Raw genomic sequence first — 27,284 nt, forward strand, 5'->3', positions numbered from 1 at the left:
TTAATCGAGGACTTGTGTCAAGTTCAAGTTTCAAGTTTCTTTTATTGCCACACGGCCAGGCCGGTGGAATTTGAGCACGGTGCAGGTGGTAGCTGCGACAATACACCACATGGATGATGGAACACAACATAACATCAACAACAACATAACATAACATAACATAACATAACATGCATAACATAACATAACAGCAGGGGGTGAAATTAGGATGAGTTGGAGTTGAGTAATTGTATGGCCTTGGGGAAGAAACTGTTGTTGAACCTAACCGTGCGACTACCTAGTGACCTAAACCTTCTACCAGAGGGGAGGAGTTGGAAGAGGTGATGAGCTGGGTGCAGGGGGTCACTGATGATTTTGTGTGCGCGTGTGATGGTGTGATGTTTGTGTATGGAGTCCAGGGTGGGGAGTGTGCAGTTGATGATTTTGGATGCCCTAACGATGATCCTGTCTAGTCTGTGTAGTGTGTGTTTGGGTGTGTTGCCGTACCAAACAGTGATGGAGAGTGAAATGATGTTTTGTATGATAGCTGTGTAAAATTGAATCATTAACGTCTTCCTGACCTTGTACTTCCTGAGTTGTCTTAAATGAAATAATCTTTGGTTGGCTGTTTTAAGTAAATGAGTGGTGTGATGATCCCAGTTGAGTTTGTTGCTGATGTGTGTTCCTAAGTATTTGAATGTGTCTGTGGCTGAAATGAGTTGGTTATTGATGAGCATGGGTGTTTTGGTGGGTGTGATTTTGCGAAAGTCAATAATGAGTTCCACGGTCTTGTTTTCATTGAGTAACAGGTTATGTTCTTTGCACCATGTGAGTGTTCGCTCCACCTCCAGCCGGTAGTCATCCTCCTTGTTGTTGGAGATCAACCCTAGGATGGTGGTGTCGTCCGCGTATTTAAGGGTTTTGACTGAGGGGGATGCTGAACGGAGGTTGTTAGTGTAGAGGGAAAAAAGCCACGGGGAGAGAACACACCCCTGTGGTACCCCAATGTTGATGGTCAGAGGGAGAGAGGTGAGGTTGTTGTAGCGGACTACCTGTTTGCGGCCCTTCAGTGTGTCCAGCAACCAGAAACAGAGGGAGGGGGCAATGTTCATGTTGGTCAGGGTTTGGAACAGTATGAGGGGGTCGATGGTGTTGAAGGCACTGCTGAAGTCAATAAAGAGTATCCGGGCATAGCTGTTTTTGGTCTCCAGATGCTGGAGGGTGTAGTGCAGTGCCAGGTTGACTGCATCATCAGTAGACCGGTTTGTGCGATAGGCGAATTGTAGAGGGTCCATCAGGGGGGATGTGAGTGTTTTTAAAACTGACAGGACTATGCGTTCCAGCACCTTCATGGCTACTGCCGTCAAGGCCACGGGTCTATAGTCATTAAGGCTAGATATTTTTCCTTTCTTGGGTATGGGGATGATGATGGATTGTTTGAAGAGGGCTGGGATCTGCATTTGCTGGAGTGAGGTGGTGAAAATGCCAGTGTAGACTGGTGCTAGCTGGTCAGAACAATAGCTGAGGCAGGCAGGTGAGATGTTATCCGGGCCTGCTGCCTTGCCCTTATCCAGCCTCCGGAAGAGGTTCCTCACTGTATCTATATCAATGGTGAGTGGGGTGGATAGGTGAGGGGGTGGGGTGGGCCAGCTGTCTTTAAGAGGCTTCTCAAACCTGGCAAAGAAGGTGTTCAGCTTGTCTGGGAGGTGGGGGTCTGCGTCGGGGGGGGGGGGGGGGGGGGGATTTCTTTTTGTAATTGGTTAGTTCATTGAGAGTTTTCCAGACTGCCCTCTCGTTATGAAAAACGGCGTTCCTCTTACGGTAGTGAGAGTGTACTTTTGCCTTTTTTGTTGGGATGGAGGGTTGTGTGTGTCGTTAAGATCCACAACTGGGTTAGGTGTTGGCCTACAGAAGTTAAGTGTAAGCTCTTGTACCAGGGCCCTTAAAGGGGCCCTCTCTTGGTCTGTGTTTTTCTTCCTTTAGGAAAAGGTGTAAAAATTCAGGTGGCAGGTTCGCACATGAGTCTATGTGAAGCTGTTAACGCTTCATGTAGTAGCACGCTATGACTGGTGTCATGGCTCTGCTTTGTCATTGCATCGTATCAGGGGTGAGGGGTCATGAGGGGGTGAACTGATAAAACCTTCCTCCCCTTGGGCCTTCTGTCCTTCGGGCTTCCTGTCACGTTGCTGGATCAGCACGTCACAGGGTAGGGAGGGGGGGGGGGGGAGTTTCCTGGTCCCACGCCATAGAGTACGTCACTGGGCGCGTTTCTATTGGTTGTGAGACTTTCGTGAGTTATTTTCAGGCTCCATGTTGTGGACCTCTGTTACAGGGAGGTTCAGAGCCTCCTCCTCAGGGAGTTTCAGAGCCTCCTCTGTGAGTTTCAGAACCTCCCTCTCAGTGAGGGAGCCTCCTCAGAGTTTCAGAGCCTCCTCCTCAGATTGTCAAGGTGAGTAGAACTTAAAAAGAAGTTCTGCTCTGTTGTATGTGTATTGAGCTTGGTGGGTGATGCAATGCAGTAGACGATTTGTTCTTCTGCTCTGCTCCCTACTAGTAGTGTGTATATTGGGTCAGAGCCTCCTCCTCAGGGAGTTTCAGAGCCTCCTCAGGGAGTTTCAGAGCCTCCTCGGTGAGTTCAGAGCCTCCTCCTCAGAGAGTCCTAGTCCAATTGTTACATAGCTCAATGTTGCGATATGTGTTTTCAATTTATTGCTCACGTGGGAATAGAGCTGCCGCGGTATTGATATTTTCCTTACCGCACAAATTTGCGAAATATTTCCTACCGCCGCGGTTATTACCGCACAGTGCGCACACAAAAAAAAAAAACTCCGTTTGTCTCCGTGTGGGGATGCAGGCGGGGCCGCTTGTGTACACTGAAAGCTCCGTGGGCATGTCCGAGGGCTTGCAGCAAGCCAGAGTTTAACACAGTTTCAATCAATCAATAACAACATTAACCAGACTCTCGTTGTGTCTATTGTGCTAAAGCTAACGTTACCTCATTGTGTCTATTCTACCAAGCAACCCGGGTTTAACGTTACCTCTCGTGTATATCTGCTGACGTTAGTATTAGGCTAATAACAACAAACTTAACACATCAGCGATCTTGTTGTGACACTAAACTTTCCGCTCTGTGGTAAATTGGGTTGATGTCGGTTTTGTTTCATCAATAAATGAGGCCGAATACACAGTGAATCCATCCTTTTCTGTTTATTACACTTGGTGCTGTCGCAAACAAATCCTGAATGAAATACATCCTTAGCGAGGCAGTAAAGATGGCGGCTTTCTGTTTTTGTTCAGAGACTGCAATGTGTGACGCGTCTCTCTTCTGACCAATCAGTGGTCTGCAATGTTTCACATGACTTTTCTGGTACCACTTCTACCCAATAGGGTCGCTTGGAACCGAGTAGGGTATATCTGCAGAGCCGCAAGTCCAACGTCTGGGCGCTACTTTATTATTATTAAAAAAATCAGCGGTGATGCGGTATTCAGCCCAACTCTGCGGTGGGCGTGATGCAACAGCGATACCGCGGTAATGCGGTTATCGCGGCAGCTCTACGTGGGAAGTCTCTCTGGGGGTTCCCCGTCCCCTCTTTTGTGGAGCAGGTTGACGGGGTGTTGTTTAGGGAGTTCCCTGACTCCTCGCCTGTAATGGTCGGTTGAGTCATGGGATTCCCCCCGCCATAGGGTACGTCGCTCCCCGTCCCCTCTTTTATGGAGCAGGTTGACAGGGTGTTGTTTTCCCTCAGCCGCGTCGTATGGGACCCATGTCCGTATTTTTTTCTGTGAAAAAAGCGGCTTCTTGTCATTCTCCCAGGCGGCTTGGAGGAACGGTATCTTGATTCTTGTTAGAATGTCCATTGATATGTTTTGGGTCTCGACGTGTACATAGTGCTGGCCCTGGGTGCTTCTGATAGGAACCATGCATGGGCTTGCGCGCCTTGGTTGCTCATCATTGAAACAGCGTTTTTATGGGGCAACTGGGATGGAGTTTGTCTCTTCCGAGCGCCAGTGTACTAGGCTTGTCTCGACGAATTCTTGTTCATCTCTGGGGGATGTTAACAGAATAGATCAAAGCATTGGTAGAGGGGTCTCACGCCCTTGGGGTGGGCCACCGGGCGCGGTACGAAGGGGACCGTCTGGGTGGCGCCCTCTATAATGTTTTGGATCGACACGCGTACCTACCCCCCTCCTGGGACTGGGTATGGCGGCGTGATTAGGGCACGGGACTGATTCTGGTCGCGCCGGACCAGGTCAGTTAACACGTTGTCCGCCGGGGCGCAGATCTGCTGTTCTGGTACCCTGAGGGACTTGTGCTTTTTTCGGGGGGGAAAATGTCGGGTCGGCCCGGGCGTTGCAGGGTTTGACGTTATGGAGATGTTTGTGGTTATGTTACTACGTGTTATCCCTCACTGTTGCTTGGTCCATGTTGTGTTGTACCTTGCGCAGTGCTGAAGGAGCCTGGTCCTTCTCCATTCTTTTCGCCCCTCTCTTCTCCTGCTTAGGCGGGGCTGGGAGGGGGCTGTTGAGGTGGTTCTTATAGAACTCCTGTGTACGTCCCGGTCCGCCGGGCCCGGGTTCGAAATAGTTTTCGTCAACCTGTTGGCCTGGGTTAACCCCTTCTTGAAAACTGAAACACTTGTACTGCGGTATAGCCAGTGTATACCCGCAGTTGTGTTTTGGAGTTTTTTCTTGGGGGGTTATAGGAACAACCGCCTCATGTTAGAACCAAGGGGGTGGTTGGTTCCCTGGTGTGTTGGTAGCGGAGTCAACTCTCGGGTGTAGGCCGGGTTTGGCCCCGTCTACCTCTGAGTGTGCCCACGCACCTTTCATGACGTCTGCCAATCATGTCAGCCTTCTCTGCCTCTGCCCCTCTAGAGAGTCGAGGGTTTTTTTGTGGAGGCTGCGACATGGTGCACAGCATGCCAGCATACGCCCCTTCCGCCGGGGTGCTGTTTCAGCAGACCCCTTTGGCGCATGTCTAGTCCGCAGTGCTCCAGGCTCAGGTCGAGTGGCCTGTTGCCTGGATTGAGGGATCGACCTCTTTTGGGGGTCGTCTCCCCGGTGCGCTGCCTGGTCCCGCTGTGGGTGTAGCCTCTTGAGTGCTTCGGGCGGCGTGCTGTAGGGGGGAAGGGCCTGCTCTTGGATGGGCCCTGTCCGAATACGCTGGCGATGTGGGGGGTGGTGTCACTAGTGACCGCCTGGTGGGGTCTCGATGCTGCGGCGTCGTTGGCCTCTCCAGGCCCCCTTTTCCGGGGGGTCCAGTCCCTTCCTGGGTCTGGGTCCTCCTTCGCGCTCCGCTGCTACGGCCTTCCCACGGGGTTGGGCTTTTGCTCTTGACCCTGTGATGTTAGTATGGCCACGCCCCTGCTTATGTAGAGGAGCGGATGGGGGTGTGGCCAGGCAGATGAGGTGTGTAAAGGTGCATGTGAAAATGTATTCAGTGCTAATACTGATATGGAAGAGTATTACAGTATGACGCAGAGCGTCACTATACTCATATAACTATGGTTATATACATAACCGTACGATTGTTCTCCTTACTGAGACCTCAGTCACTCTCGGTATGAACTGTTCTCCTTACTGAGACCTCAGTCACTCTCGGTATGAACTGTTCATGAAATTTTTTTCTCTCGGTCTGAACATCTGCTTACTATAAAGTACTATATACAGTTGAAGCCAAAATGATTAGCCCCCCTTGTGACATCAAACAAAACCCTTGATTACCATTAACAACTAATGTTTATAGTGTATAAAGAAAGTGTGATTAGGATATTTTATCCACGCACTGAACCCTTCTGCCCCCTTAGCGACTATTTTGTGTTTTTTGCCTATATATTTTTGTGTTTCTGTGTACAACGATGGCTGTGTTGATTATTATGTCATGGAATTGGGTCCGTTTGGTCATTTTCGATATATATCCATTATGTTAAATGATCATCATTAGAATACCTCTAAAAAAAAGTTATAGACCTTAGCTTGCCAATTTACCTAAGGTTTTTTATCTTCACATTGACTCTAATGTTAAAACGCTGATTTTTTATCTCCACTCATTCATTAAATTGTCGCTGTAATTATCAAATGAACGCTCTGTCCATACTGCCGTGAGTCAGGGAATATTCCAGAAAGTCTGTTACTGTAGCCAGCCAAAGAACCGGCATTATGCTTTCAAGAGGGCGAGATCAGCCGGCTGCAGGCTGTGAGAGAGTGCTCTCGGCGGGGGGGGGGGGGGGAGCACGGAGAGCGAGCAAGCATGTGTGGAAGGACTCTCTCCTCCTCCTTCCTCTCCGTGTCACAGCTGCTGAGCTGAACACTTTGATGCCGAGGTGCCGCCCCCTCGCGCTGCTCTGATCTCACTAATGTGCGGAAGAGCCATGGTGCTACAGCAGACAGTGTGTCTTCAGAATGTACCGGGAGAACGTTTACTGTAACCCCGCGGATTAAATAATCAATAAGCAGTGCTTACTAACGTTAGCGTCTCAGCTATTTCTGACCGAATTAGTCATTCATTTGTAAATATAAAGACAGATTCTTTTTCACAAGGACTTGGTGCATGTTTTCCACGCTGCAATATGGGGTTGAAAACTTGTATAAATATGAAATAAATACAGATTTCTGCATTTTTTTTGTCATAAAAAGGGATTTACTATCAAACAAACGGGAAGATAAGTGGTTAAAATTCGGAAATATTTGTAATCTTTTACAGATATATTGAGGTTATGCTCTTAGTGCTCTTCCTTAAATATTAAAAATTAAAAATTATATAGCCTTGGCGGTCAGGTGGCGTAACAGAGATTGCATTCGTCACCAACCCCGGAGACGCTGGATTCGCCTGTTCGAATCCAGCTCACAGCTCGGGGGTTGTCACCAGCTTGGCTGGCCGTTCACACTAATACAATTGGCTGTATTAGAGGGTGGGAGAAGCTGGCGGGGTGCACGTGATAGCCTTTACTCTCCCAGACCGACTGTGGGGGATAAGTGCGCAGCGACCAGGAAGGGGATTGGGAATTGGCATAACGACTAACATTGGGATGGGAGAAAATCGGAGGAAAAAGGAGGGGAAAAAAGATCAATAAAAAAAGAAAAAAAATGATATAGCCTTGAACTTGACGCAACACTTTCCTGCTTAGCATTATAACTCTGCTAACTTGTTACGGAGGCACAAGAGAACAAGAAACGGCAAAAATGACACATCCAAAATTAGCCCCCTGACCATTAATAGTCAATAGTGTACCCTTTCTGATCCACAACTGATGACACCTCTTAGAGTAGTTCTTTACTAGGTTGGCACAGGTCCCTTGGGGGATTTTGGCCCATTCTTCCATTGCAAATTGTTCCAGCTGGTCCAAATTGTGTGGTTTCCGAGCATGGACATTCACTTTGAGCACCCACCAGATTCCCAATAGGATTAAGATCTGGACTCTGTGCAGGCTCCATGACCTTGGTTTTTATGTACTTTAGGAACTGTTGGACCAATTTTGATGCTCTGGGTCATTGTCTTGTTGGAAGACCCAGCGACAACCCAAGCCTAGACTTCTTCATATTATCCCTCAAAATGTCAACATGATTTTCTTTTTTCATGATGCCATGCACCCGAACAAAGCTCCCTCACAACTGCGTTCCTTGAAACATCAACTCCAGAAGAGGCCAGGTCAGCAACAATCATCTTGGAAGATGTCCGGGGCTTCTTGCTGACATCTCTGACTAATTTCCTCTCCAGAATTATTGAAATCTTGCGCTTTCGACCACACCCAGGTTTGTTTCTTACAGAATTTATCTCCTTGTACCTAGTAATGATGCAACTTAGAGCAGGGCCCTATTCCCCGTACCTGGTTCAACTAAGTCGATCAAGAGTCCCATTATCCAGATTCAATTAACCCGATGTTTGAAGCCGGGATTTTCCTGTTCCTCGAAGGTGGATTCAGTCTCGTTAACTCGAACCAGACTTGATACTCAGGATCAGTGCGCGCGCCTGCCTCAGCTGAGAAGACAGCAAGTGTCGAGAGCAGAGATCCTGATCTTCTAACAGCATTGATTGATTGATTGATTTAAAACTTTATTAACAGATTGCAGTACGGCTCAATAGCCTCGCCGACAAGTTAAATGCATAATCTATAGGCAAATATTAAGTCCCTCATTACCCCAATCAATCAATCAGATTATATTTCTTTAAACGTGCCCTGCTGGCAGTAGGTTCATGGAATGGATAATCAAATGAGATCTTGCTAGCGAAAGTAATTAGTTCAACAGTTTCAGAATAAGGATACGGCTCTCTTATCCATTGATGGATGTATGGTTGATGTTTCATTTGTCTGCCACCGTGGTCTGATGGTCGAGCATTTTGTCTTTCACACGGACGACCCGCGTTCGAATCCCACTTCTTCTAGTTTTCTTTTTGAAATGTAAATACTTCAATTTGGTGCACGTTGAGAGCTATATAAAGAATGACATCCTCAATGCATGTAGATTTATAATATTTTAACTTAAAACTAGGCTACTTTTGCGTATAATCATTAATATTATATTCCAAAAAAATCATATTGGAAACGCGGGGACTCGAACTCAGGTCGCCGGCTTGCCAGGAGTGAACACTGCCGTTGGACCACTGTGCCAGACGGGATATATCCATTGTGTATCCAAGACCATCAATGGACAAGAGACCCGTGTTTAGAATATTCTTCTTTTGAATGACGTTTTATCTCTTTATTCTCAAATGCATTAATCCCAGTTACAATATCACAATAACGTGTGAGTGATGATACAATTCAACAATCCTCAGATTCCTCGTAATTCATAATCCACAAAAACCACAATCCACGCATAGACACTTCAATTTTATGCTTGAATGAAACACAATCCAGGCGCTCCCACAGCGGAGAATATGAAAGGAATCAGAGCCAAACGAGCGATAGGTTTCAATCATTAAAAATATCCCCGCAGGATTCACATTTGCAATGCTGCGAGTTGTTAAAATAACCACATAATGTGTACATCGCACCTAGCGAGCGCCACGGTATATATAACGTGCATTATTTAGGACAACGTGAATTTAGTATCAGCATTTTGGGTCTATTTTACATTTCAAAAGCCCCCTCTGGAAGAATGAAGCACAAAAACGTAATTCAGAATGGTATGATGCAGATCCTAGACTGTGAGAATCATTTCAGGAAGCAAGCTGTCATTTCTTTGCGGGGGCGTGGCCATGGTTCATCCAGCTAACTGAACTTAAGCCTGCTCTCGACCAGGCTCAAACTTTTTGATCTGTTGTCATGGTGATTTGGACAATCGAGCGTCGGGGAACAGAAAGGTCCGGCTTAAGTCAGGCTATACTGGAAATTATCCGGCTAACTCAGTTAGCCAGGTACGGGGAACGGGGCCCAGTTCTAGACACTGTGAAATGACTATCCACTATCTTCTTTCTGAGCTCAAGACTGATTTCCTTTGTCTTTGGCATGGTGGGTAAGATTTTTCACTATAAATATTTGATATAAAGCAAGCCTAAAAACGTAGTTTATATTCCAAAATTTACCAAAAGCTACTAAATAGCAGTGGTTAATGTTTTATTAGATCAAGTTTTATCAATGCTGCAAACATTGGGACGAATCTTTGGAAACATTTTCATAATTCCTGGGGGGCTCAGTTCTCCTTACTGAGACCCGGTCACTCTCGGTATGAACTGTTCTCCTTACTGAGACACCAGTCACTCTCGGTATGAACTGTTCTCCTTACTGAGACATGCAGTCACTCTCGGTATGAACTGTTCTCCTTACTGAGACACCAGTCACTCTCGGTATGAACTGTTCTCCTTACTGAGACACCAGTCACTCTCGGTATGAACTGTTCTCCCCACTGAGACCCCAGTCATCCTGAACTGTTCTCCCCACTGAGACCCCAGCCACTCTCAAGGAGCACCTACGGGAGACTGCAATTCGAAACTGGCCCCTGTAAATGTCCTAACCAAACCCCCTCCAATGTACAGTAAATGTCCTCATGGCCGCCTAGTTATAGTTGAAAGTGGGGGTGCACGATTATAAAGTGACAAGCAACGGGTGGTTTGGAGGGGGTCAGGCACTACCTCCTCCATGGCAGAGTTTTTTATTTATTTAATGAACACCTGTACGTGCAATTTCCTGCAATATAGAGCCTTCAATCTTGACCAATAAAGCTGCTCTTTTCACTATAAAGCTCAGTTTATATTGCAGTATGATAGCCAATTACTATAATAATAATAATAATAATAATAATAATAATAATAATAATAATAATAATAATAATAATAATAATAATAATAATAATAATAATAATAATAATAATATATATATATATATATACTGTATATATACTGTATATTGATTTTTCCTATAGGATTCTTATAGAACTGTCTCAAAATCCTATGGGATCCTAAAGGTCGTAGATTCCTATAGCATTTTTTGACTAGGGATGTTATCCTACACTTTAAGCTGTCTGATATTTCCATTACCTGTAACTCGTGTGTCTCTTTCTCTCCTCCTCTGTCTCCTCCCTGAGTCTGCACAGTCACCATATCATTCTACATTAAGGAGAGCAATACACGTATAAATACACTGAACTGGTTTGAATACACAATCTGTATGCTACTCTGTAAAGAAAGCGAGACGGGGGGAATATATGATCCAAGTATTTGTGTCTTAATTTGTTATGTTATCCTACACTTTAAGCTGACTGATATTTCCATTACCTGTAACTCTTGTGTCTAACTCTCCTTCTCTGCCTCCTCCCTGAGTCTGCACTGTCACCATATCATTCTACAAACTCTTCGGGGTCCTGGGATATTTTCAATGTTTTGGTTAACAATTGTGTGTATTGAGCCGTACTGTATTGTACCCATTCTGCAATCTGTTATTGATTGATTGAAATGTTATTAACATATAGCAGAATGGGTACAATACAGTACGGCTCAATACACACAATTGTTAAGGGGATGTAGACCAGAGAAAGACTTTCGTCTTGTTTACATCAGGGTCCCCCATTTTCAATTCATAATGAATTGTAAGTAAGGGTGCAATTAACACCGTGCAATCCATTCTTTGTGGATCCCGCCCTAAGTCTTTGAGATATTAGGCTACTAGGGTTCTTACTTTGCGTTTTGGTGTACTGAAAAATGCTCTGATGTCTATTCTTTCTTTTGTCTGCGATGTTCTACCTGGTTGGCTGGATACACACACACACACACACACACACACACACACACACAGTGTGCAGGTTATTTACAGTAGGAGATGGGCTTCTATCATATTATCTGCTATCATTCTATAATTCATTCTTCTTTTATTTTCATTTCAGGTAGTTGTACCTTAACACATTGTGTGCCGGCAGGGGGTGCGCTATTTATCGCTGGTATGCCAGCGCTTTAGTCAATGAGAGGACAGGGATATTTGCGAACGCATAAACTATATCTTAAATTATGGCTATGTGTCTAATACAACCGTCGCTTATCAATGACTTGCTTGCAGTCAACATGTACGAAACGGATTGTTTTTTCATCAGTACATTTCCGTTTTATACCGTTTTGAATACGAGTATAGTTTTCAAGATTTCTAGTGATTCCAGAAAAATCTGCGAAAATCGCCCTTTACTGGAATACACAAAACACGTTGTCATTTTTCGGCCTATTTATGAATCGTTTTCAAATAAACGCTAGATTATCGATAGTATATGTGTACTTATGCACGCTAGAGAAGCGGGCTGAAAAATTGTGATTTTGGTGGTATGTGCTATTGCACAGATGTTTGTTCCTTAGTATGCAACTGCACACGCATGAACACAGTATAATATGCATGTAATAAATAGTTTGTTAAATAACTCTGTTACTTGAAAATGTTTCACTGTGCTCCTACATTTCTTTGTGTGCTCCTAAATCGTTTAATTTAGGAGCACATGTGCTCCTTGGGAAAAAAGTTAGCGTAGAGCCCTGACTGTTCTCTCCACTGAGACTCCAGTCACTCTGAACTGTTCTCTCTCCACTGAGACTCCAGTCACTCTGAACTGTTCTCTCTCCACTGAGACTCCAGTCACCCTGAACTGTTCTATCTACTGATACCTCAGTCACTCTGAACTGTTCTCTCTCCACTGAGACTCCAGTCACTCTGAACTGTTCTCTCTCCACTGATACCTCAGTCACTCTGAACTGTTCTCTCTCCACTGATACCTCAGTCACCCTGAACTGTTCTCTCTCCACTGAGACTCCAGTCACTCTGAACTGTTCTCTCTCCACTGAGACTCCAGTCACTCTGAACTGTTCTCTCTCCACTGAGACTCCAGTCACTCTGAACTGTTCTCTCTCCACTGAGACTTCAGTCACCTTGAACTGTTCTCTCACAGTTCTGTATCTACTAAACACAAATTCATAACTTTAATATACAACAACACACCCCAATTATACCTGTTTACTGTATGAGTCAATCCATGCTGCATTTTATTAGCCAATGTATACTATATTTTCATTACAATATTTATTACAGTTCTTTGTGTATATATTATTCTATATAGTTTTCTATTAGATTTAACTTTTTGTATTATTACTTATTGTTTTTTGTATTATTTTGTGCTGGGGGAGTGAGGGGCGAATAAGTATTATGTGGTACTTTTTACATATCGCAAATCAAGCTCTGTTTTTCACTATATGAACGTACAGAACAAAACACTTCTTTAGGTAATGAAAGCATAATTCATGTGAAAACCTATAAAGGGTTCTTTGTCCCAAAGATTTTATTGTGAATTAGCAACGTGGGGGAAACAAATTAGTGCTCACTCATTATGCGTTAGAATTAACTCTCAGATTAACAAAAGGAAATGTCAGACCGTCCAGACACCCTGTGGGGGACGCGCAAGGTGACATATCCTTTTAATAGCTGCTTCTGTCAGGGACATGTACATTTAAAGAGAGCAGGCAGTCTGCTCGCCTTGTGTATTTGTTTATTTTATTTAGAGAGCAAGAAGACAGCACAGAGTGTCAAAGAAAAAGATTGATGACAGCAGTAACGGAGAGATGGACAGCACACACCACCACGGCACAAATGTGCTCTCGGTCTGAACATCTGCTTACTATAAAGTACTGTATATACTTTGAGGATACTAGATTATGCTATTCTGTCTCAAGTAACATGAGATGCTGACGCTGCATTATGGATGGGGCCCATCTTCTCACCTTATTGGCTGCCAGGAAGTCCTTCATGGAGATCATCTCCCCGGACATCCTGCGCCCCGTGTCCGTCTCACTCTCGTTGACTGCGTCCGTCTCGATGGATGGGTCTCGGCGGGCGCGCAGGCGGCCCGGCGCCACCACATTCCGCCGGGGGTGACGATGCGGGTGGGCCCCCCTCGCCGGGAGGCAGCAGCTGCAGGGGGCCCAGCGCCTCCGAAGCAACCAGTTGAGAACCTGCTTGATGACGATGGAGATGACGTTGAAGAGGGAGTAGATGCAACACACGCCGGTCAGGATGAAGACGAAGTTTCCGATGCGGTAGGCGATCATGGCCTGGCCCTCGTAGGAGGCCCGCTGGCTGCTCACCATGTCCCCGAAGCCAATGGTGCTGAAGGCCACGAAGCAGAAGTACAGTGAATCCAGGAAGCCCCAGCCCTCGGCCGCGGAGTACATGGCTGAGGCGCAGCAGGAGACCAAGATGGCCGCCACGCCCAGGATAAGCATCACACAGTAGACGGAGGGTTTCCACCCGGCTAGACCCTCCCCTCTTCCTCTTCCTCCTCCCGCTTCCAGGCTGCCCACGGGGAGACGGCGGCTGCTTTGTGGGAGCACGGTCTTGCGCTGGCGGTGCTTGTGGCAGGACTTGAGGACGACGGCAATGACGGTGATGACGCGCTCCAGGAAGAGATTGAAGAAGAGGATGGTGGCGGCGCAGCCGAGTAGGCCGTAGAACATCAGGAAGACTTTGCCTCCGACGGTGGCTGGAGTAGTCATCCCAAACCCTGCAACACACAGGCACAGGGAGACATTATGGAGAAGATATACAGTAGAAAGAAACATCTGACTCTGATTACTTCAATGGCATTTCTTCTTTTATTTGATGGAAGGCGATGAGTATAAGGGAAATGAGAGAGAATGAGACTTGCAATGAGACACGCAACAGCCGTGATTGAAGCATACAATGAGCCACCACCCCACCCCCAGATCTCTTCTGATTCCTTTTTTTTTATCCACTTTTTCTCCCATTTTCTATATTTTTCTCCCATCCCAATTTCGTATCATCCAATTCAACCCTCCCCTGTCACGAACGCTGTTTCTTGCCTCCCACAAGCCGGCTGCAATGTGGACTAAGTCATACATAGCACAAGTCCCTTCCGGTACTTGAGGTAACAGCAGTCGCATCTTTTCACCTGCGCAGCTCGATCTCTCAGTGTCGAGGAGTAACGCGTGGGAGGCTCACGCTGCCCCCGACACATCCTGATTCTACTGCGCAGGCGCACCAACCGACTTGTAGGAGTCGCTTGTTCACAACGCTCGATCCCCACCCTTCAGTTTCCCTCCCCGTAATACGGCCAATGTGTATTACTGCGGACGACCAGCTAAACTGAAAACAATGTGGAGAGCTGGATTCGAACACGCGAACCCAGCGTCTCCACATTGGTGGTGAGTGCCTTGCCCACTACACCACCTAGCCGCCCTAGATCTCTTCTGATTCCTATTATCTGACTGTAGTGTACCAGTGGTATTTTTACACTGCCTGGCTGATTACTAAGCTATCATTTGACAGATTTAGCTGAATACAAGTGAGACAAACAATTAGCCCTAACAGGTTGGTCAATAGCTATTGTTGTGATTTCCTCAACTTAATAAATAAATAAAAGCATTACATGAGAAAGCAAATCTCATTGCAAGCCCTGTCCAAATGTTGACTAATTGCTAATGGTCCCTACCCCCTAGGAAGAATCCTTATTCATTCACCTCAATGCAAAACTGCCACATTCTACCAGGGTTGCTATTGGTGATGGTCTCTCTCTCTCTCTCTCTCTCTCTCGCTCTCTGTATTGTCTTCATAATGACTTATTATACAGCTCCAACCTGCCCCCATCCTGTAAGGAAAGACTCATTGTCTTCAGCTCGCCAGACCAACAGGTCAATACAGCCATGCCTAAGTATTGATTGTTTTTGTTCTCGGTCTCCAGTGAATGTGGTGCAATTATTCTCCCTTCTTAGAAATGTAATAGAAACACAGTAGAGCAGCTAAGTTGTGCAGCTCCCCACTAGGATGTAGCCTGGTAGCCAGGCTAAAAAAGTAAGCAAACTAAATGTTTGCGAGAAAGACTGGCCTCCAGGCTAGCTAGGGTTGTGGGTGTGATGTAAACTCTGGCCCTACCCTCTGGCTGGTGGTGGGAGAATTTGAGTAGTTTAGCAGCGGGTGGTTGCATGGAGTGTCTTTATTATTTATTTATGTTTAACTAAATGACTGTTATTGACTTGGCTGGCACTGTTTTACATGTACCTGTCAAACTACAATAATACAAGTCAATTATGAAAATTGGCTTTCTCCTCCGTTTCAGCTCTCCCCTTCAAGCCAATTGAACTGTTTTCTTTTTTAACTCTTCATCCGGAGGTGTGTGTGTGTGTGTGTGTGTGAGGGCTGGAAAGGACTGCATGCTGCCCAACGAGGGGGCGTGCCGTTTTTCTGCTTCACGCACCTGAGAGGAGTTTGCAATCAGCTCGGATGAGAGTACAAGTATTGCAGACTCCCTTCCACTCCTGGTCGGGTCGTCTTGTTACCACCATCTGATGTAAACAAGACGAAAGTCTTTCTCTGGTCTGCATCCCCATAACAATTGTGTGTATTGAGCTGTACTGTATTGTACCCATTCTGCAATCTGTTAATAAAGTTTTCAATCAATCAATCAATCAATCTACTGCCGCGTCTCCGGCGTGAGACGTCGTGCCACCTCTGTACATCACCACCTATCACCGTTTCCTGGAGTAGGACACCGTCTTCGCTCTTTATTCCACGGGAGGATCCCAATGTTCCCACTCCAGATGTCGTGCCAGCTACTTCCCTACTCCCTCTTCATGGACCTCGTTCCTGGGGTGAGACCGCTTCATCGCTCTCTATTGTTCCACGGGAGGATGCCCGTGCTCTCACCCCGTTCCCCTTGGACCCCCTGTTTACTGCATTGCCCGTCGGCAGCGTTCTGGTCGGGAGGATGCCCGTGTTCTAGAAGATTCCTGTGTACTTTTTGCCCGTGTTCTAGAAGATTTCCTGTGTACTTTTTTGCCTGTGTTCTAGAGGATTCCTGCCTGTTCGCCCTTTAAAGACACAGTGCCGCATTTTTTGTGTTCATGGACTTTAGTGTTTTTTCACCCTTAACTCTTTCAGTGCCACTCACGAGATTTCTCGTGTTTTTTTATAGGTGGTTGCTAGCCACTCACGAGATTTCTCGGATATTTTTTTTTTTTTTCTTTTTTGCGATCTGAAAAATTATTGCATCACCCGAGCCCCCCCGAGTATAGCCGAGGGGCGCCGACGATCACTGTGGAAAAAAGCGCCCCCTGTCGTCTCCCAGATGACATAAGTGATTTTGGAATGGACTCAATGAAAATGAATGGGGAAAAAAATCCGGTTCTCCACATTTTCCAGTTCACTGATCCAGCCAGGGTTACCACAGTTCATTCTGGAGCCTCAGATCCCCGCGGATCATAGATATCTACTGTGTCGCGTTGGATCCATACACTTATCGATTTTTTCGAATGGTGATCAGGAATTGGAATATACCAGTTGGATACCATCTGATGTCAGGTAAGGACTCTGTGTTATCAGTGGTAGGATAATCGGAGTAAGTTTGATTAAGTTATAAGCTGTTTTGTGAAATGTCTTCTTTCGGTTTCATTGTAAAAGTCCGAGAGGAAATCAACGGGGCGATTATCAGTGCGCGGCCGTAATGTGCGTGCGTGCACGTATAATATTGATCATCTAGCGTTTATTTGAAAACGATTCATAAAAAGGCAGACGAATATCAACGTTGTGGAATATTCCACTAAAAGACGATTTTCATAGAATGCTCCAGAATGAGCTGTTTTTTATATCAAAACGGGGGCTTTTCTAACTGCTCTGAAACGGAAACGACGCGATAAAAAAAGAATCTGCCTTCACAGCACTGACTGGAAAATAGTATTTGATAATGCGATGGGCAGATTAGACACATAGCCATAATTTAAAACATAGATTAGGCGATATTAACGTTAACATTGGCGCCGATGGTGGCATTCAAGCGGTAAAACGGAAAACCAGGCATGGCATTGAAAGAGTTAAAGGGTCAGTGCCGCTTTTTTTGTGTATAATAAATCATGCCCTTGTTTTGGCTAACTCTGATTACCTGTCTGTGTCGTGCAATTGGGGTCGCATACAAACCATAACTGTGTGTGTGTGTGTGTGTGTGTGTGTGTGTGTGTGTGTGTGTGTGTGTGTGTGTGTGTGTGTGTGTGTGTGTGTGTGTGTGTGTGTGTGTGTGTGTGTGTGTGTGTGTGTGTGAGTGAGTGTGATGAGGAGATAAAACTGGGAACGAGGTTAGTGTGATGAGTTTGTTCTCTTGTAGGCGATGGAGTTAAGATCTAGGATAGGTCAGCAGTGAAGTGACTCTGAGGAGGATCATAACGTAGTGAGTCTAGACGTTGATCATTCTGGGGGACTCCCTTTCATCCCTCATTTAACACCAAGTAGGCTGCTCAGAAGCAGAAAGACCTCACTCACTGTTTTTTCCCTCCCCCTCTCTCTCTCCCCTCCATCATTCATCTTTTTTGGTTTTGTAATATTCCTCTCCATTTTGTTATATTGACTCTCTCTCTCGCTCCCCATATTATTTTCTTTGTATATCCCACTCTCCCATCATCTCCTCCATTCACTGCAAACATTTCAGTCATAACCAGTTACTTTTGGCTGTATGCTTTTCAAACTGACTTTCTTACCTATGGTTGTAACCACGTATGCCACAAACATTAAGGCTCCAGTAAAGTCCCATCTCGGTCTGATCCTGTCCACGCGGATACCTGCCACGTTCGCCTCTTCGTAGTTCTTCAGGAAGTTATTGAGCTCCTTCTTACTCAGGTTGTACTTTTGGCTAAAATGCTCAAACTTCTGCACCCAGCGCTCTTTCGCCTCTCGCTCGTTGGGTCGTTCCAGGGCCGAAAAAACAGCGGCTCCGCACACAAGATAGACACCCATGAACAACACCAAAAGCAGGAACCTTGCATTATCCTCGTTCAGCGGACCGAAGCCGTAGCAACAGCCACCTGCCGGCACACAGGTGCAAGTGGAGACCCGCTGCATGGTTTGCACATTCTTAAACGCACAATCTTCATCTTCTACCATCCTCCATTTCGCTTCGGAGTAAACCAACACAAAGTCCAGTTAATGACTAAATAACTCCTGCACAGGTACAGTTTGAGGGTCTGGATAGAGTGGAACCAAACAGCAAGGTATCTCCACGAGTCAATAGAGGGTCTGGATAGATGCACAATGAGATGCACAAAGAGAATTGTTGAATAGATACACAAATGTTCTAGAAAGTTTGATTATGACATCATACTGTGACATCACAAATGTTCTAGAATGTTCTATTATGACATCATACTGTGACATCACAACATGACATCATACTGTGACATCACAATGGAACATGTTTGAGGTCCATTTTAATAATATAAATAATATGTATGGTAAGGCAGGCTGTCCCCAAAGCCTGTTTTTGGGATTCAAACTTCGTCAGGGTTCTTCAAACCGACGTTCGAACCTTCGGTTTTAATTAAAAAAATGTAATAATTTTTTTTTTTTTTATACATTTTAATTTTAATTTTTTAATATCCTCAAACTAAATCCTCAATTTGAATAAAGTGATTAATTTGATTAAATGAGTATTTTTTCTTTTATTAAATCAACTTTCCAGCCCTGTCAATAGCGCAAATGCTACACGGCTAGAGCTGCCGCGATTACTGCATTACCGCGGTATCGCTGTTACATCACGTCCACCGCAAGTGTAGGCTGAATACCGCGTCACCGCTGTTTTTTTATAATAATAAATAAAGTACCCTCCTCTCGTTGGGCTTGCGGCTCTGCAGATATACCCTACTCCTCTATCGAGGTTCCAAGCGACCCTATTGGGTACCAGAAAAGTCACGTGAAACATTGCAGACCACTGATTGGTCAGAAGAGAGACGCGTCACACTTTGGAGCATCTTGCAGTGCTTTTACTTCCTGAATCTCAGCCATTGATCAGAGCTCACAGTCACAACACGGCTAGTAGTACATTAGCTAGATAGTACGTTAGCTCCCACCGGAGACCGGAGTCGATTACCGTCGCTCCTCAGGGAACGAGGCATAATGATTTTACTGCAACGAAATGTTATAATAAAAGCCCTTCGTTCTATACACTTGTCTGATTGAAAACTTTATTAACAGACCGCAGAATGGGTACAACTCGGCACGCTCTGAGCAAAGAAAGGAACTGAGATATGAATTGAGTAACGCTTGCCTTGCTATGGTCCGGTAAATACGAACGTGTAACTATATAACGTCAATGCCACAAAACGAATGCCTTTGTAATCATAAGTAGTAACGTTATAATAATAATAATAAGAAGAAGAAGAAAGGGTCGGGGGGGTAACCGGCGGGCGCGCCGCTACCACACCTGCCCGCGACACAGAGGGGAGACTTCGAATCCGTGTTTCACTTTTAATAGCGAATGCGTGCATGCCGAATCCCAAACAATATTCATGCTGCAAAGTCATGCTCTAAAGATAGACATTTAGACTAGAGGCAGGCTATATGCTATAAAGAGTAGACTACAAAAAAAAATGCATTCAAACTTTTTTTGTGTGTGTGTGTGTGTGCGGTAATAACCGCGGCGGTAGGAAATATTTTGCAAATTTGTGCGGTAAGGAAAACATCAATACCGCGGTAGCTCTATACACGGCTACAGTATACTGCACATTTGCATCTGCGCAAAAAACAAATCCAATACCATTCATTAAAATATATTCTAACGATATTTAATGTATGTAACTTATGTGCTCTTCAGGAAAACTACCACAAACTTGTTCCATAAAAAATGGTTAGCATGGGACGATTTGAGCAAATGTCATGGAACACTTACAAAAATGCATTATTCAAAATCATATTGACAAAAAAAAGTGTGTGTGTGTGTGTGTGTGTGTGTGTGTGTGTGTGTGTGTGTGTGTGTGTGTGTGTGTGTGTGTGTGTGTGTGTGTGTGTGTGTATGTGTGTGTGTGTGTGTGTGTGTGTGTGTGTGTGTGTGTGTGTGTGTGTGCGTGTGTGTGTGTGTGTGTTGCGTGTGTGTGCGTGTGTGTGTGTGTGTGCGTGTGTGTGTGTGTGTGTGTGTGTGTGTGTGTGTGTGTGTGTGTGTGTGTGTGTGTGTGTGTGATGAAGTGTTTGTTCTCTTGTAACATAGGCGATGGAGTTAAGATCTAGGATAGGTCAGCAGGGTAGTGAGGAGGATCATAATGTAGTGAGTCATTGACCAAGTCATTCTGGGGGACTCCCTTTCATCCCTCATTTAACACCAATAGGCTGCTCAGAAGCAGAAAGGCCTCACTCACTGTTCCCTGATCACCCCCTCTCTCTCCCCTCCATCATTCATCTTTTTTGGTATTGTAATATTCCTCTCCATTTTGTTATATTGACTCTCTCTCGCTCCCCTTATTATTTTCTTTGTATATCCCACTCTCTCCCATCATCTCAGATCATTTCAGTCATAACCTGCAGATACTTTTGAGTGAACCCCCCCCCCCCCCCCCCCTATCTCTGACAAAGTATAGGCTATATAAGAACTGTTGGAATAAACGAGTGAACTGAGAACTAACAACCTGCCTCGAGAGTCAATAACGTGCATTGTTAAAAAAAATAATAATAATAATTTCACAGGAAATTCACTGTATTATTTTACAGATTACCTTTGTTTTTCTACTTCAAGTGTAAATACCATAAAAATACAGTAAATTACCTTTTATCAAAATATCACGGCTCATCATCACGCAGCTAGACCTGGCAATGAATTGATGGCGAGTTGGCGACACAAACTAATTGGTTCTTAGTGAGTCAGTCAACTGAAGCAAAGAACTACAAGCTCTGGGAAGAGCGCATGCTGTGCTGCATGCACAGGGCGGGGCTGAAGGAGACGATCCTGGGGGCCCCCACCGGAGAACTGACGAAGAGCAAGCCCTGGACGACCAGCGGAACGCAAGCGTGTACTGTGAGTTAGCGCCGATGCTCGACGACACCAGCCTGGGGCTGATATTCCGTGACACGAAAGACAGAGGCAGAAAAAGCCTGCCGGTATTGAGAGAGCATTCATCGGGCGAGGAAGACCCAGAGTCGTGGCCCTCTACACAGCACTAACGGGCCTGAGGAAGGGGACCACCGAAACCGTGACCGAATACGTCAACAGAGTGGAGCAAATCACGACGCCACTGAGGAGTGCCGGAGAAGCACCAAGCGATGGGCTAATGATGGCGATGATAATGAGAGGACTACCGGAGCTGTACAAACCGTTCACACTCCTGGTAACACACGGTTCAACGGACATTACGTTGGGACAGTTCAAGGCTAAGTTAAGGAACTTCAATGCCTCAGAAGACACCCACCCAGCCGCCGCGGAGGAGGGGGAGAGGGTGCTAAAGGCCCGAGCGACCCCAAGAGAGAGAACCAGGACCACGACGGAACTGGCGTGTTGGCGATGCGGAGATAAAGGCCATCGGAGAAGCGAATGCACAAAGACTGTCTGGTGTAGCTTCTGCAAATACACGGGGCACACAGACAGAGCGTGCATGAAGAAACACAACCAGAGCGCGCGATACGCGCATGGACAAGATGGCGGCTACGGACGAGACGACGGCCATGTACGAGACGGAGGCCACGGACAAAATGGCGACTACAGACAAGATAACGACTGTGCACAAGGTGACGACAGCGGACACGATGACGGCGACGATCGACGTGAGATGAATCGAGACAACGGCCGGAGAATCGATGGCGGCGACAATCGACGTGAGGCGAGTCGAGACGACGCCCGGAGGATAACGGGACAAGAAGACTGCGCTTTTGGAGCGCGGACGGTGGGCATCGCCGGACCGGCCCAGCTGCAGCGGGCCCAGAGAAGGGGACTGATTGTGGACACGGGTGCGTCTTCCCATGTCATCAACGACAGGAGTCGGTTCAAGAACTTTGACGACACTTTCCACCCGGAGAGGCACTGCATGGAGCTGGCCGATGGTAGACGCACAGGGAGCGAAATTAACTTTTTGACTCACCGGCCAGTGGCGGGTAGATGGGAAGAATCTACCCGCCAAGCATATTTCTTACCTGCCAACTTTTTTTTGATAAATTTTTTTTTATTGTTATTTTATATAAAAAATTTTTTTTTAATAAAATATATATATTATATAATAATACTTGTGATTGTGTTATCTGCGAGACATCGCCACCTCGCTGTCTGCAAACAGCTCCACTGTCTGTGTGTATACTCGAGTGGCCTCCAGCTCCAGCAAGGATTCTCCGGGGGTGCAGCTGGACCCTAAACGCTACATTCAGCATGCAAAAGAATTCTCCGGCGCTGCACCTGGACCCTAGTCAGCAGCCCTCACTCATGCGATGTAAACCAGGGACTCGAATACGCATGTTGTTGTTGTAGGACATTGATGCCAGGAGCTATCTGTAGCTACTGCTGGATGGCGTTGGGACAACGCCTCAGTGAACTATTTAGTTTACTGCGACATTTCGTAGTGACTAGTTACCTAGCCAACGGAGGTATTATGCACTGGACTATTGCTGGAGGATTTGTTGATGTCGGGAGCTATCCGTAGCTAGCCGGCTGGATAACGTTACACAATGCCTCATGTATTAAACTAAGTGAATAGTTGACTGGGTCATTTTGTAACGGTAGCTAACGTTATCTCACGAAGGTCCCACACTGACTAGACTAACGTCACGGTGAGGCAATAGCCTCTGTTTACATGCAGGCATACAGGGGTAGGAGCAGCAGCAGCAGTGCTAACTAACGTCACGGTGACTCAGAGGCAATAGCCTCTGTTTACATGCAGGCATACAGAAACAGGTGGGGAGGGGGTAGCAGCAGCAGCAGCAGTGCGCGGTGCGCGCTTCATGTCTGTGCTGAGACAGCGAGTGAGAACTCCGCTAAAGAATTGGATCATGATTTTCGGTTTTCACATGACTATTTGATTGCCCGTCACACGGCGCTCAGACGTCTCAGTGGGAGGCGCCAAACGTAAAAACTGAGCGCAAATGGCGGGTGGCGCTCTCTAGTTTCGGTCCCTGTAGACGCATCTACGGATTGGCACAAGAGAGGGGAGACGCACAGGTATGCCTCACAGACAGCAAGGGGCGCCGGCGTACAGTGACGCTAAAGACAGCTCTATACGTACCATCGTTCCCACAAGGACTATTCTCTGTAATAGCTGCTACTGCAAGCGGCGCCAAGGTATTTTTCGATAAAGGTAAAAATGTTCTTGTAGAACCTGACGGTACCCGGTTTGACATAAAGATGTACCAGAGAATATTTTATCTGAAAACGGAGTGTAATGACAATGACCAGTGTAATGATAATGATGATGTGTGTAGCGGGACGGCCAGTCACGATATTCAGACATGGCACGAGATTATGGGTCATTGTAATTACGAGGATTTACTGAAACTGCAAGTAATGTCAGAGGGCATGCACATTGAAGGGGAGAAGCGTAGACCTGACAAAGATTGTGCAATGTGCAAAACGGGGAAGTTTACCCAACCGAGATACAGAAATCCCACAGACAGAGTAAGGGTACCACTTGCACTAGTTGACATGGACCTAGCAGGCCCAGTAAGCAACGAGTCCATAGGAGGTTTTAGATATGTACAGTCCTTTACAGACGTGTGTACAGGGGCAGTGTTTGTTTACTTTATCAAAGAAAAGAGTGACACACTCCAGGCCACAGAAAGATTCCTGGCAGACGTAGCCCCTTATGGTACAGTAAGATGTTTGAGGTCCGACCACGAAACCGAGTTCACAAACAGAGAGTTCCAATCACTGTTGAGAAGGTATAAGATAAGACACGAGACGTCACGTCCATATCCCACACACCAGAGCGGGGTGGCAGAGAGGGAATGGCACACCCTTTTCGAAATGGCTAGGTGTAAGCTAGCAGATAGTAACTTACCAAAGAGCCTGTGGCATTATGCGGTGCAAGAAGCCGCTTACACCAGAAACAGGTACTTTAATAAGCACTCGGGCACCACCCCGTCCGTATACAGCGCTGACAGGAAAGAAGTGTAATCTAGCCAGAATGCACCGATTTGGATCAGTGTGTTATGCGTACCTGCAGGACAGGGGAAAACCCAAGTCCAAGGATGTAAAAGGATTTTTCGTAGGACACGACAGAGGAAGTCCTGCTTTCCTAGTTTATCACCCCGGTAACGGGAGAGTGCAGAAACACATGCTAGTCAAGTTTGTCATGAAGACAACCTGTGAGAGCGAGACACAGACAGAGGAGCCAGAGCTGGACTCCAGAGCAAGGTGTGTAGAAACAGAAACACATCACCCCAGTGTACTTAGTACAGTTGTGCAGACAGACAGTCAGCAACCCCCAGAGGGCGATGACGAGGAGCACCTGAGGGTGACGTCAAGTGCCTCAAGCAGTGGGAGGTATCCCCCAAGGGAACACAAACCCCCAGAATGTCTAACAGGCCATGCCAGGAAAGGGAGTGACGAGGAGGACAATACACCTACCCCCGTTGAGTACTACTACAGGGTAGTCAGTGGGGTAAACCCAACCTTTAAAGAGGCCACATTGTCCCCCGAAGAAGGCAGACATACAGTGGGAGGGAAATGGATGTATTCAACCAAGTTACCAGAGGACAGACAGACAGTGGGAGGGAAATGGTTGTATTCAATCCAGGAGGGTATTGAAGACCACGGTAAATACAAAGTATGGTTCATAGAAAATGTATTAAATGCTGAAGAAATGAGCCCTATGTTTGGTCCCATGTTTAAGTACAGAGGTGGATGAGTTACCAGGTTTAAAATACTGAAATGGATCTTATGTTTAACCCCATGTTTAAGTACAGAGGTGGGTGGTTTACAATGTTAAAGTACAGAGGTGATTCAATGTTTAAATACAAAAGAGGATCTATGTTTAAAATACAGAAGTGGAGGATTTGATCATCGCTCCAGACCACAAAAGAAAGCCCTAGGCAGGTTAAACCATTTTATAGGTATGGACTTCGAACAGTCTGCCAACTGTGTAAAAATATCCCAGATGAGATATGTGGGAAAAGGTCCTGAGATGTTTTTGACTGAAGTAAGAAATGTATAGATAAACTGTGGGTAGCTTCATTCTGTTGGACAACCTGTACTCGCCCTGACCTATGTTCTGTAGTGAGTAAGAGTGTCATGGTATTTTTGTTGACCCCACAGAGAATCATTGAACTACATCAAAAATATGTTTTTCGTTATCCCAGAGGTGCTGCAGACGGACAGCGGTGTTTCAGAAAAGACAACAAAGGTTTAAGGGCTTAGAGCCTACAGTGATACTATCAGCCTGTGAAGCTGAGTATATGTTTCTAGCTATGACAATGCAAAATGTGTTTATCTAGAGGAACTGCTCGAAGTGATGAAGATAAGGTTATGAATGTATTGCTCAAAATGCAGTAGGTAATTGAAATGTATCCTCTATACCGAATATGGTGTTTTTGAAGAATGGCCGTTCTGTCAAAACCGTTTAAAATGATGAACATTGTGTATATATGGAGACTGTTGTTTATGAGGACAACCAGGGGACCATTGTGATTACTAGGAACCCAATGTGTCAATATAGATGTAAACATGTCATTATAAATAATATCATCTCATCAGGTATGTCATCAGATAAGAAAGAATGACACCGGTTTACTGTCCAATGGACGACAGAGTAATAGATACTATGAGGGAGCCTGTTTCAAATAAAAATTTAAGGGACTTGCAAAGGTCATGTTTAATGTGAAGATATTGACTGTCATACCCTATGGATGTTTTTGGGATTATATTATTTCCTTTGTTAAATGTTTTTCCCAGAAGTCAGCCAGTATGCTAAGGAAAACCTAAGTGGGAGTGTTGAAATCAGAGGCTCAGTGTAGGATTGTTAGTAACTGTCTAACTGTACATATGGCTGTTTACACTAGTAACTGTTTACCTGCATATATAATTGTCTCCACCAGTGACTGTCTAGTTGCATATATATCTGTTCCCACTAGAGGGCGCTCTAGGCGGAGCCACCCAGGTACTCCACCTTATGGCGAGTATAAAAGAAATACTCCCATTTCGTTCTCTCCCCCAATGTCTCTCAGTGAGAGAAGACCATGTATGTTACTGCTGCTCTTTCCATGTGAATAAAAAGAAACCACGCCAGTTCAGGCTCAAGATAGAAACCATGCCTCGATCTTGACCACATTATTGTCGCCCTATAGCCGAATTCTGTTAACACCCTCCCCTTGATGTAGGCCAATATACGAATATAAGAATGCTCCTGTTGATGATATACCCAATGTGCCGTTTATTGATTAAAACAGTAAACGTAATATATTTCTCAATCGTGGTCAATTATCATATATTTAATTTAGTCAAAATAAACGTAATTAGGCTATAGATGGTTTGCCTGTATGCTTTTTAAACTGACTTTCTTACCTATGGTTGAAACCACGGTTCCCACAAAGTAAAAGGCTCCAGTAAAGTCCCATCTCGGTCTGATCCTGTCCACGCGGATACCTGCCACGTTCGCCTCTTCGTAGTTCTTCAGGAAGTTATTGAGCTCCTTCTTACTCAGGTTGTACTTTTGGCTAAAATGCTCAAACCTCTGCGCCCAGCGCTCTTTCGCCTCTCGCTCGTTGGGTTGTTCCAGGGCCGAAAAAACAGCGGCTCCGCACAGGAGATAGACAACGATGAACAACGCCAAAAGCAGGAACCTTGCATTATCCTCGTTCAGCGGACCGAAGCCGTAGCAACAGCCACTTCTACAAACCATTATGTCGCTGTCGCCGTGCCACAGGTGCAAGTGGAGACCCGCTGCATGGTTTGCACATTCTTAAACACACCATCTTCATCTTCTACCATCCTCCACGTCGCTTCGGAGTAAAACGACAAAGTCCAGTTAATGAATAAATAACTCCTGCGCAGGTACAGTTTGAGGGTCTGGATAGAGTGGAACCAAACAGCAAGGTATCTCCACGAGTCAATAACGCACATGCCATTCTTAATCACTCACTACAGTATACTGCACATTTGCATCTGTG

At 45.7% G+C, this 27,284-nt stretch overlaps 1 protein-coding gene across 1 annotated transcript in view; it reads right to left on the minus strand.

Annotated features, from left to right (window-relative positions):
- The window catches only part of kcnk13b (potassium channel, subfamily K, member 13b), a gene marked incomplete at both ends in the record, with an annotated part of 35,912 nt that extends 8,896 nt beyond the window's left edge, over positions 1–27,016 (minus strand). Inside the window, 2 exons of the mRNA XM_084315211.1 lie at positions 13,163–13,941; positions 26,680–27,016. Coding sequence (XP_084171337.1) covers positions 13,163–13,941; positions 26,680–27,016 — 1,116 coding nt within the window. The remainder of the gene's footprint in view (positions 1–13,162; positions 13,942–26,679) is intronic.
- Between the last annotated feature and the right edge of the window lie 268 nt (positions 27,017–27,284).

The sequence above is a fragment of the Notolepis coatsorum genome (assembly GCF_963971535.1).
Source record: "Notolepis coatsorum genome assembly, chromosome: 5".
In the NCBI taxonomy this organism is placed as follows: Eukaryota; Metazoa; Chordata; class Actinopteri; order Aulopiformes; family Paralepididae; genus Notolepis; species Notolepis coatsorum.